We start from the raw sequence: 13,084 nt of genomic DNA, 5'->3' as shown, positions 1-13,084 counted from the left end.
CCTAATCTTAGCTACATTTTCCTCTGTGTCACACATTCAATACAGTATTTTGGGCAAATCTGTGCATCTGTGATGCACTTTGTTGGTTAAGTGGAGACTATATTTTCCCCCTTGTCTAATATTGTTATGAAAAAGGAATTTGTTAACTAACTTTGTATTTGCACATACAAATATTTTTATATGCTCACATACAAGAACAGGATAAGCAAAGGATAGAAGAATAACCTGTGAACTGCAAATTACATCTAATTTTCAGAATTGTTTCTTGATATTTTTCAAGTGCACCTGGAAAGTACTAGTGAGAGTCCTACTCAAAGCTCACAAAGCACAGTCCCACCTCTTCACCTTTAGCGCACCACAGCAGCAACCCTGTCCATGACAGCAGTTTTGTGAGCAGATCACAAAGAAAAGCCTGCAGGCTACAACTCACAAACAATAGTATGACATTAAAGACATAAATAAAAGAAGGTTTACCTGGTTCAGATCAAAGATATCAAACACTCGTTTAATGTATAAATCTCCCTGTGGATCCAGCCCCTGCAGACCCAGGAGTTTCTTGAATTCATGCAGACTAAGTTGCCCGGATGGGCACTCTCTCATAAATTTGCTGTAATAATGGTGCATCTCTGGGACAGGGCCATCACTTGGCAATGATTCGTTGGCACCCATATTATTACACAAGTGTCTCTTTTATTCTGTTCACGATTATATCTCCCAGGTTCAGAGTCTTGCTCATGACCAGAACTCAGGCTAGTACTGCATTTAAAGGACCATGGTAAACCTCTTACAACTGAGTTTCTATTTTTATTTAACGACTATTTGTACCCACGTAAGATTACCTTTAATGCCTGGTTCTAAACCAGATGGGATTTCATAATGTGGCTAAAGTGGAAGTAAACAGAGCCATGCTCAAATTGTAGTTCTTGAAAAGCCAAACTCCCACTCACTACAAACATGCGTGCCAGAAAAACTAGGAGATCATCACAGTGTTTGACTATTAATTATATGCTAACCATTAGCAACAATAGAAGTCTAATTCTGGACTGACTTTAAGAAAAAGTTACACTTTATGCCATAAATAAGGATGGAGAAAGTTGAGAATGCAAACAGGCAGCCCGCTGTAACATCTTCTCCATTGTAGGTGTGCAATTGCACCCTATTTGCCCCCTCAGAGCACAGGTCCCCAAATAAAGTGCAACACTCTGGTCATAAGCCTCCTGACATAACCTGAGTAAAAGAGGAATCTTTTACAGGAACTCCTTTAACAAAAAATCAGCTTGGTCTGTTAAATAGATTAAATACAAGTTTCCTTGTTGTTGGTCAGTGCTGTAGTCCTGCTTTTTATTTTACAGCTTTCAGGAAGCAAATTCTTTCTTCCTCTGTGAGGTCAGGGAAGGGGTTAGGTATCAATAATACTTCTGTACTGATTAGCTTCTATACAGGGAGATGAGCGGCTCAGGGGCATTACTGTGTCACAGACAAATCTGGAGTTATAAATACCAGTGCAAAAATATAGGATGTTAGAGATGTAGGAGCAAGACAGTCCCACGTGCTTATCCTTTTCATTTACCATCACTTGGTGGAGTTAAAGAGCACAGTCCTGTGAAGCGCTGAGTGCCTTATGAAAAACAGTAACCTCACTTCAGCACAACTGTAGCCAGAGAATAATTAATATTTTATGGGGTTCAGTCAATTTCTGAAAAGGACTCCACATGCTCTTAATGGTTTTTGCTGCAGTTCTCTCTACAAGGACATTATTAAGTTTAATATCATATATGTCCTAGTGAGGCATATGAGCAAGAAAGCTTGAACACTCCTCAGAAGTGCCCACAAACTTTTGAAGATTGAGCAGGAAAGCACAAACTTTGTCATGGCTTTAGCCAAAGTTGTTCCAGTAGGCAGAGCATGCCCAGCAAACTGGGTGGTGGTTATGCTGTCCTTCCCCCAGAGGCCATCTCTGAGTCCTAGAGCTTCTATGTGATCCCAGTGACAGGGAGAGTGGGGACACATCTTGTGCAGGGAGCAGAGAAGTGTGTCTGTTCAGTCTGTGGTGCCTGTGGGCATGGGGGAGGTCCTGGGGCTGAGCAAGCAGTTCTGTTGCCACTCTTCAGGGAGGGCAGGAAAGTCCCTGTGGGGCTTAGGCCATCTACTGGAGCTGAGGCAAAAAGGGAGGGGGACACAACAGGATGCCATCCTTGCCACAAAACACTCTTCTCTGCAGAGGGAGGAGCACCCTAGCTGAAATCTACTGGCTGTCTGCAGATGAGCGTAGGCTGGAGCAGTGGGGGTAAGGGAAAAGGAAGCAAGGACAAGGGAGGTGAAGGGAAATAAGCAGACAAACTTTTTGGTTATGCACAACCTGACAAAAAAGCCCAATTTTCTTCCTCAGCCATCATACCTTAAAAAAAAAAGATGCACAGTCATTGTATCAAATACCAGAGAAGGACAGGGCACCAGGGACCTAACTTAGGCAGGCTGCAGACTTCACACGATATGACAGGTAAGGACTGTTCATCATTAACTCACCCAGCCCTGGACATCCTTCCTCTTCTCTCTCTGCTCTTGTGGAATCACATCACCTTCTGCAAACACTGCTCCCAGGCATGCCTCTTAGGCATAGGGAACTTGGGAATTGCCCACATCTATTTATCCCTCTCCATTCCCACCCATATTTCCCACCTTCTGCCCCCAAACTCCCCACATTTCCCCTGCTACTTTCTTCCAAATAACAAGTCATGAGAAAGTGTACCCATGGTGACTGAAGCACATTACAAAGACTGCTGTGCTGACGTAAAGCTGGGGCCTTAGAAGTCAGACTTTTGTCAGATTTTGCACTTTCTCATAAAACTAACAAGAAAACATTACTTTAAAATCATTCCAAGTTTAATTTAGTACTTGTTTTCAGGATCCCTTTCATTTAATAACAGTAACTAAAATATTTGTAAAAGACAGCAAAAATGCCTGGGGAAAAAGATCTGATTTATAGTTCACTGTCACAGCATCCTTAACCCCTAGTGGGAGACTGGAATAGTATGTAATGTTGATATTACATATGACAAAAAACAAAGCCAACCAAACAAAAAAAAACAAAAACACAAGGTGAGATTTATAGCATACAAAAAGGCTAAAATTTATAGCCTGCTGCATAGTTTGACAGCAGTTAATAAACTCGCAGGCAAAGTGTGTGATGAGATAGTAGAATTCTACAGAAATCACCTGTTCCTAAAGCCAATGGCATTGGAACATTTCTACTTAAAAAAAAAAAATAATAAGAAAAAAAAGTCATAACAATGTGGAGCTGCACTGAAGAAATTCATATAGCAAAGCCATCTCAAAGAGCACTGAAACAAAGGTTATAGGGACTAGCCTGTAGATAGGAAGCCCAGTGAATCAGTTTCAAATGAGCAATCTATGGCAAACCAAACTGATGGTGAAAGACCAAGATAAAATTTCAGTATCTATTGAGTTCTACATTAGAGATGCCAAGGAGCTTTCTGGAGTCTGTACAATATTTTGGGAAGTAAGAAAGTGGTACATACAGGTAATGGGGATACAATGTACTTGCACCAAATGTGACAATCCTATAATAAAGAAGATTGTTGGTTCAAGGACAGACTTCTGTGAAATTGCAAGAACATGGGGCACACAGAAAATTTACACTGTAGCTAAAGCAAAACTGTTTCTGTAGGCAAACATGAGAAAAACATCAGATTCAGTAATTCTGCTCTGAAAATGGTATAAAATCTCATCAGTATTGGAAGGCATGATGCCATCTGGATTTCTTTAGAAATAATAAAAAAGTAACCCTTCCACATAGGCTGATAATAGTGGCTGCTCCTCTTTTTATTCCTGTCTTCTATTTTTTTTTTTTTTTCTTCACAGAAAGGTTATTAGGAACTATCTTGATATGAAAAATGGCAGAAAAGTAAAATATTAAAGAAGGTACTCTCTTTATTATGAAAGCAGTGGTAACTCAATTATGAGCAGCAGATACTAAAACCCTGTGTTGTGAAACAAGGTCACATATCTTTAGATTGTGGTAGATTCAACTGAATACTACCTCTTTAAAGCATAAGACAAAAAAGACAATTGCTAGTGCTCAAAGTAGCAAATGACAAGTTTTAAATGCATTTGAATAAAAATCTTATCTACAAATTCTTATCTAAAAGTTGTATTCATTTCTTGTCTTTTCCCCTTGATTTTTGGATCGATTCTGACGATCTCCAATCCCACTGCCTTCTTCCTTCCTCAGCAAATCCTACCCACTGTTTGCTCTGAAAAGTGCCATTTCTCTCTCTTGTGTGATTCAGCTTGTGCTGCTGGACTTTACGCCCTCTCTTTCTCCTCCCATTCCTTTCCCCCCCATGCTCCACTGCTATCAAATGATGCCCCACTGGTGCTGAGTGTCTACAGACACCTGCAGATGTCGTTTAACCCTCACAAGGCATCTACCACTGTGCATATCAGTTGCAGAGGGGAGCTACCACAGAAAGCACCATTGCAGGCATTCCCATATTCCCAGCCTAGCCAGCTGAGTGAGGAGTGCTCTTCTTTCCCCATCCTGTCACCTCCCTCTGTTAACAGTATCACTGCGAGCTCCACATATGCATATGGCTACTGCCCACCTCCAACTAGCTTCAGAGTCCTTTTGTGAGGAGATCAAGTTAGGCTTTCTCCCTCCTGTATCTTTGTCATAATGGTGGTTTTCTTTTAAGGGTTGTTTTCCTCTCCTCCGTAAACCAGACAGCTTTTGCCATGATGAGGCAAGTTTGTAGTAGGACACAATCTTCAGTCTCTCTGCCTGAGAGCAGAGGACTCACTAAATTCCTGCTAACTCCAGCATGGGGAGGAGGAGATGAGAGTTCTTTACTGTTTCATATGGCCTCTTACCCATAGCATACAAGGCAAACTGTGTGGGATCAGGTGTACAGTCACTTGACTATTCTCTCACTGAAAACACTGATTCAGCACTGGCACAACTTTGTTAGGTCATAATCAAAGTCCTTGTGTGTCTTCTATTATATTTCTACAATGATCTCCTTGGCTTTATGTATGAACTTAAAACAGAAGGAGAAAGCAGCGACCATTTAGAAGTACACCTACAGAAGCCTTTTATGCCTGACTCCTTTTTTTACTACTGCCTCATTATTCCTGACATGGAGATCACAATGATACGTGTGCTGGTGATGAGAAAAGGAATTGTGCTTACCTGAGTTGTATGTACTCTAGCCCAGGCGTTTTTGTCATTAAACTAAGCACTCAGAGACATGATTCTGCTGATCTGGTTAGCTACACACACCAGTATCTATAAATAACCAGCAGACCGTGCATAATGAAATAATGTCTTATATTTCCCACAGAAACATTTGCAGCACAGTTGTTTTCATTTTAATGATTATGGGAAGCATTCTGAGATACTGACCTTATGCTTCCCATTTGGAATCAAAGACTTAACACAATAAGGGGCTCCTCCTGAAGCTGTTGTTTTCATTAAGGTTTCTAGTCACCAGAGAAACATATCCTCCTCAAGCAGCTATGCATGTGGGGTCAGGAATACTTTCTTTTTTGTAGCTATTGCAAGTTCACTGATTTTCCTGAACTGACGTCAAGCAAGTGGGACTGAAAACCTCTGTCTGAGGACAGAAAGGCAGTGTAATGACTATTAAACCGTTACTTTTAAGTGGTCTTACTAGAACCGACAGAAAACAGTCCTCTCATCAAGTCTAACCTGAGAGGTCAAGGAAGTGGCCTGGTTCTAACTGGGAGAAATAGAAAGAAAACAAATCCCTCAACTTTTGCACCCTGATAATCTGGGAAGAAAAAAAAAAAAAAGGCAGTACTTAATTTTGAAGAAAAAATAAAAATGCTCAATTATCAATTGTCTGTAAGTACCTTTTTAACATAAATTAATAAAAATCATTTTCGATTTAAGTTAATAAATTCTTGTTTCAAGAGTCCCCTAAATCTTTGTATTAAGGGCCATGTCTCTGAATTAACTCCCACCCCAATGACATTTTGATGCCACAGACTGTTTTCATAAAGGATTTCAGCTTAGACAAATTGGATTTTTCAAGTTAATAATGTTACGTACAGCTCTTTAACAGTTCTAAATCCTAGCTGCTGCTTCTTATCTGCCTACACAGCACAGCCATTTGGAAGAACTTTGGCTATTCAAGCACCCTTTCTATTTATTTATTTATTTATTCTGTCACCCCTCACCAGCAAAAAAACAAACAAACAAACAACAAAACACTGAGTTCAGCATTTTAGAAGAGGGAAAAGATAGCCAAAAGACAGAAATATTAGTAAATGTGTAATTGAAAGGAGAGCCTGCCTTCTTCAATCAAGCACCATCGTTTTGATGTTCTCTTTGGTGTCTCAAGCTGTTCCCAAGCCCAGCAGACACTGTGAGCAACTTGCATCTCCTAGTGGCTCCAGCTAGAGATGCAATGATTTGTTGCAGCTGCTAAATAGCAATTGCATATTGGTGTTCAGCAATTCTGTCCAAGTGCTTTCCTTGGCTTGTGGGAAAGGTGGGCTCTATGGAGCAATGCCCAAAGTGCTGGATCTTGGGGCTGCTATTCCTAGCCTCTTCTTTTACCTCTTACTGCAGCTCAACAGACTACCACGTTTATTCCTATACGCTTTTTTTTTTTTTTTTTTGTCCAAGTGTCAGCTCAGTTTTGGATAGAAAAGGGATCTGTCACTAAGATTTTAACTATCTTTTTAACACTCCTTCTCTGCAACCTGCATTTCAATTCCACAAGGGTTTGAACTAATATACCAAGTTGAGGTTAGACTACTTCTTCTTTTCACTCTTCGTACATTTTCATTTTATATATATATATATACATATATGTTGTTTATTTTCCAGTTTTCTTATTTCTCCTTCCTCCTGGATGGCTGGTATCTACTTATCTTATTCTTGCCTAATTGTATTTGTGATTCTATTTTTTTTTCTTTTTCCTCTGCACTTCTTGATTCTTTCCATTTATATTTAGAACAAATAACACCATCTTGGGAATTCTGATTTAATGTAATAATTTGAGTCTATCATCCTTCCTCTGCTCAGAATTATTATTATTATTATTTTTAAGGAGTTGGGAAGGGAAATATAACAGCTGTATTACTGTTTTACAAACTTTCCAAATAACAACAAGAATGGTAGTAATCAGATAAAGAAAATAAAATGATATTTATTGTAAATGTCCCCCAAAATGCAGCCTAATACAGCTGAAGAAACTTTACTTTAGAAACAGTGGGGAAAAACATGTTTTAAAAAGAGAATGAAGACAGAAATATTCACGCAAAATTTCAACAGCGAAAGGGAGGAACATGACAATTTTCAGACTTTTGGCCAGTCCTACCTGCAAGGAATCAAACATTTCTGGTAGATTTTTGAAGAGCTCTTCTCTTAAACCCCCTAAAAGACATTGGAAAGAATCCAACAAATCCAGTTTTCTGAATTTAAGCTGTGCTGATGAGAAAAAGTGAAACAAAAAACACCAAAACAACTTCTGTTTACCTACTCCTCCTTACTTGATATCACTAAGCCAAAATCTTCCACTGTGCAAACTAACATACACATTTTATGATGAAAATAGTCCAAGAAAGTTTCTTACCTGATTCATGTCAAAAATCTGAAACACCTGCTCAACATACATGTTCGCCTGAGGGTTCATATCACATAGACCGAGTATTGTCTTAAACTCATGGAGAGTAAGCTGTCCAGAAGGGCAATGGTTCATAAATCTCTTGTACCATTCACTGTTTTGTATTGCAGCAAAATCATCTGCTGATTCCCCAGCACCCATAACGCTGTCCGCCCTTCCTCTCCATCCACACTGCACTGTTTACACAGTGCTCCTGCGTTCCTTGGCTTGCCTCCAGCTAGAGCTGAACCACAGTCCAGGAGCTGTAAAACTACCATAAACCTCTCAAAGATCCCTGCAGATTAGGTAATCCCTATTAGGCAAAAATAGAAACTCCATAGGATCATCCTCCGCAATCTGTTTGAACACAAGCAGGTTTGTCAATAAGCACATACATCTCCCTGGCCAGAGCTACCTCAACACCTCGACATGTTCTCAGGGCTCATCCTGCATCTTCATGGGCTATCTTGAAGATGAAACATGACATTTTTGCTTATGCTGTGTACAAGCCTGTGTCAGGTTTGCAGCCCTGATACTCTTACTAAAATCATAATGCTTTGCACTAAAAATGTGCTGGCTATGATGACTTTGAATGCTTCCTAAACTGTGAAATGGTGCAGCAAATTCTGTGTCTTGTATGGGGGGTTTTACTTTCAACCCTTTGTAAAACAGAGAGAATCACAAATCCTGCAAAATACTAATGATGTATATGGTGACACTAATGCGTACTAATGCATGTTCATCCAGCTGACAGAGGATACTATATAAACAGACCACACAGTAGGATAACATTGGCATTGAATACAAATGTTCTGATAACCTCACACAGGAGACATCAGGTTATCTAAAAAAAAAAAAAAAAAAAAAAAAAGTGAATTTCACAGACCAGAAACAGAAAAAAGTACATAAATCAGAGCTAGTTAGATTTAGGACTTCTTCGAAGGGTTTGAAAGCACTCTTCATGACCCTCCAATTAAAACACATACTTTGAATTTGAATTACATCCTATCTATCCGAAGTAGGAGATAAATACCTCTCATATAATCTTGATGTAAAAAGAAGTAGGAACATGCCCTTAGTTATATAATTCTTAAGCAGTAAGAGTAACTAAAATGTAATCATATTGCTTCATTTGCATAATCCATTTAACACAAGTTCTATTCACACAATCTCAGTGATGGGTTCCCAGATAATACAGTGATGGAAATCAGTATATTTCAAGCATGTCTTATTGAAACTGGAAGCTGATAAAGCCACCTCCAGCAATTTCAGGTTCAGAAAGAAGCCTGCAGCACACCAACTCTGTTATTTGCTTACAACCTCAATTCCTAAATGACAGACATACTGCAAGATATGAGATCCCGAATTTTTCCTCATTCAGTAATGTCAAAGTTTTGGCAAGAGATCTTTACTATCATGGCAGTAGACAAAATCCGATCCTCTAGCAGAAGAAAAATAACACATAGACTTTAGAAAAAAAGAAAAACATCCCTGTAGTTTTCAACTTGCAGTGGGCAAGGCAGTCTGAATAATAACTTTTAGCATTTCTAAATGTTATGACCTGTCAGAAAGTTGATTTATACGTAGCTTTTTTCACAAACAGATAAAAGAGGATATCTCCTTATTCTATTAAGAAGTACTTAAATAGTTTTTGCTGACTGGATCAGGTAGGCTGTTATGCCACGGAAGTATGAGAGAAGGCAGAGAGGCTTGGTTCATGTAATGTGCGAAGAGCTGAGTCATCTTGTAGTAAGATCCTTTGGCTGAGCTTAGCATGGAAAGGAGCCTCGAGCTGGATTTCTGCATTAAGACCAGCATCCAAAAGACAAATCCATTTTGATTGCACTACTCAGAAGTCACACTTGTGTTAGGGAAGAGTTGATATGGTCAGAATGATCAAGAGCAGTATGAGGACATTTTCTAAGAAAGCCCATGACAAGCCATAAAAATTCCATGTGTTACAAGAGAAAAACATAACCAAGCTCATCTAGATGCTATGTGTAGTATCTGAATCCTGTTGCTATACTGAGGTAAAACACTGCAGTTCAGTTAATGCATTTCTTTAAGCCTTTCTAACCACTAAATTATACAAACAGATTGGACAAGGAGAAAAACTTGACAGCCTTTTATCTGGGAGTAGATGTCACATTTGTCTTAATATTCCCTGCTGCAAAAGGATACAGACCGTACAATCACAGGTATACGACGATTCTTAAAGTGCCCTGCCAATCCTGCCTTCAAAATACCTTTTCCTGAGCCTTCTGCCGCAACAGCTCAATTAAGAAAATATACAATGAAATCCATGCCTCAGATTACAGTAGCTAATGTCTGATTGTTAAAACATCTTGCAGAACTGGAAATGAAGATCAGATCTTTAGCTGGAGCTCATTATTAAATAATGAAGTTTTAAGCCTAGCATAAGCAGTTTTATAGTGGATTTTATGAAGCCCTAAAGGCCAAATCATTGTTTAATTTCATCAAAATGGGGGGAAGACTTCCAAATGGATAAAATATTGAAACATCTTTTTCTGTCTAACATGGAACATTAATTAAACAAGCTCTTCTGGGAAGAGCAAAACAAAAGCCTTCATTTGTACAGACTCTGTCTATTGTCTGCTAAATCTCCTCACCCTGGTACCCTGGCTCCACCCTGCATCCTCACCAGGCAAAAGAAAACAAGTGCCTGATTGCTGTGCCAACCAGCTGCTGCCTTGAACAATGAATAAAAGCTGAGTTCTGCATGAGTGGGGCAATCATCCTGGGTGTGTCCCTGCTACCCAGCTGCCAATTTTTATGACAACTTTAGGAACTAATAAGCTAAAATTCCTACTCCATGAAATTTTATTGAAATATGTCGATTGATTAAAATGTTATGGGTTGAGGAGAGAACAGGATTAGAGATCACTAGATGGGACCATGTAGCAATAAAACTCTGATGGGTGTATAACCTGGCAAGTTTAAGGCCTATGTCTTAGTATTCATCAGATAACCTGAGCAAGCTACTCCCTGGATACTAAGCTATTTGAACTAGAAGGAAGGCTCTGTCATCAGTAACTGGTAAAAAAAAAAACAAAAACAAAAACCACAGCTGATCAACTAAAAGACATTCCCCTTTTTATAAAGCTCTCCCCCTTGTTAGTTTTGAGCTCTTTCCCTATTTAGACAGGTGCCAGGTACACACATGTCTTGTCCTCATACAGAAAGGCTAGCTACTTTGACAACATATTTTTTTTTCCTATGGAAATAACATAGACATGGAAAACTGTTTTCCACAACTGTAATCTGTTGAACTGTAATTCCTCAAGTATATAAAAAGCAGATATCAACATCAATAACCACATTCTAAGTACTATGAGTATTACAAACAAGTGAAGAAAACTGTTACAGTTTTAATTATATTTACTATGACAAGGGTTACAGATAGTAGAAAAAGCTGAAAGAGGTGGTAAAGAGCAATTGCACCCTGAAAGTTTGTGATCTAACTTATTCTGCACTTGCTGCCTGTACTGGCCACACTATTTACTGAGTAGAATAGGTATTTTCAAAGATAGAAACCACTAGCAACAGTAGTGACAAGTTCTCCTGGGTATTTCTGTTGGTGCAAAACTATTCAAAATGGTACTTTGCTATTCCCTCTCCCCATCCTCAGCTATTCCACGGCAAGTACCCAGTTTCCTGATGCCTGCAGTTGGTCTTGCTGGGATGCCGTCACCTTGACAGAAATCTGATTTTCAAGAAGTGTTCGTTTCACATTCCAGTTTTCTGAAAAGTGACTTAAGCAAGTTGAGGGCTCAATTTTCTGATACACTAATGATTTTACTTATTTATGTATTAATGTTTTTACTCCATGATAGACCCATTTGCTTTTTCAGCTGGAAGCTGACTTTGATTGTTGTTTCTACTATTGACAAATCAGCCTAAACCTTACTTCAGTCAAGGACAAACATTTCTGTAGGAATTACAGATGACTCTCCATTTCTGTATTTAATAGAAATTTTTATTTTCTCATTTGGCTCAAGGAGAAAATAACAAGGCACAATCTTCTGGCTGGAAGTCTCATGGCTGGAAGGAAACTGTATGAAATCTGAGTTGGAAGAACAAATGACAGAACGGCAACCAACAGCTCCTGGAGGCTTTTGTGTTAACCTAGGATGTTAAGAAGTAAAATTGGGATGAGGGATTAAAATCAGAAAGATGTGTCTTTGGAAAAGGGGGATTGACCGATACCAACCTAAGTCATACCAGGTGCTCAGAATGGATCCAGAAACCTTTTATTTGGTGACAGAAGAAATTCTATCATGGCTGTGTTTTATATTCTTAAAGCATTAACAACAATGGACCCAGACAAAAATTTAGTGCTTTTAAAAATATTTTTTCAAGTAGAGTTATGCAAATAAACTTCCAACTACAAACACTCACAGAGAATAAAAATAAAAATACATGTTACGAAGATGAGAAGTTATTCAACAAATATTAGAACGTAGGCGATTTCCAAAACAGCAAAACGTGCTGGGAACAGAGCATTCAAAATTTTTTACCTGCCATTCCCATTTATTTGCCAGTAGTTTTCTATTGAATCACCTTTGATTCACTTCCATTACCTCTGAATGGCCAGCATTACCAGCACCCTGAGACATGTTGCTGAACATATAAAATGGTATAGCCATAAGAATGTCACAAAGTTAAAAATAAATTCTTACCTTATTCATGTCAAATGTGTGAAATACTTGTTCAACATAGCTGTTAGCTTCAGGAGTAAGTCCATGCAGATCCAGGACTTGTTTAAACTCATGCAGACAAAGTTGTCCAGATGGGCACTCCTTCATAAATTTTGTGTACCAATGGTGAATTTCCATAGCATTAATGTCATCAGCTGATCCAGCAGCACCCATAGTGTCAAACATACCAGGTAACCTTTTTCAGTATTTATTCATCCAAACGTTCATTCTTGCTTCCCAGCAACAATCATTCAAACACCAGCTCTGCCACTGAGAGCTACTTTAAACCTCTTATAGATCGCTACCAATATAGACTAAGTAAATATAGCACCCTAGCAAGATTACCAGTGCCCAGTTTCAGGGCACCATGGTTTTATCAGCTGATCACAGTCTTTGTGCACAGTCAGTTTGCAGAGCCTCAGCAGGGCATGAGGACACATTGTGCTGATTCTCATCTTGTGTTGGCATCTGTGGTGCTAAAGCTATATAAACTGGATGAATATTGAGTAAGCAACACGCAGGGACTTTGAAAGTAGTTTCTAAACCTGTTTTAATAATTCACAAGGTTTTAACTAGACCTTCAGCCCAGATGTCCTTTCACTGTTGCAGTGGTTATATTTACAAAGAAAGCACACACTCTTCACAGTAACTTGTGGAGTCTTGATAGAAACTACAGCATATTGGTAACCTGAAGGTTAGATGAGTTGCAGTCAG

At 38.9% G+C, this 13,084-nt stretch overlaps 1 protein-coding gene across 1 annotated transcript in view; it reads right to left on the bottom strand.

Annotated features, from left to right (window-relative positions):
* Positions 1–12,556, bottom strand: part of GUCA1C (guanylate cyclase activator 1C) — a gene marked incomplete at both ends in the record, with an annotated part of 32,052 nt that extends 19,496 nt beyond the window's left edge. Inside the window, one exon of the mRNA XM_084291947.1 lies at positions 12,353–12,556. Within this exon, the coding sequence (XP_084148073.1) occupies positions 12,353–12,556 (204 nt within the window). The remainder of the gene's footprint in view (positions 1–12,352) is intronic.
* Between the last annotated feature and the right edge of the window lie 528 nt (positions 12,557–13,084).

Source organism: Netta rufina (genome assembly GCF_964035555.1).
Source record: "Netta rufina genome assembly, chromosome: 1".
In the NCBI taxonomy this organism is placed as follows: domain Eukaryota; kingdom Metazoa; phylum Chordata; class Aves; order Anseriformes; family Anatidae; genus Netta; species Netta rufina.
Note: the sequence above shows the minus strand (reverse complement) of the source record. Positions and strands in the feature narration are given on the sequence as shown.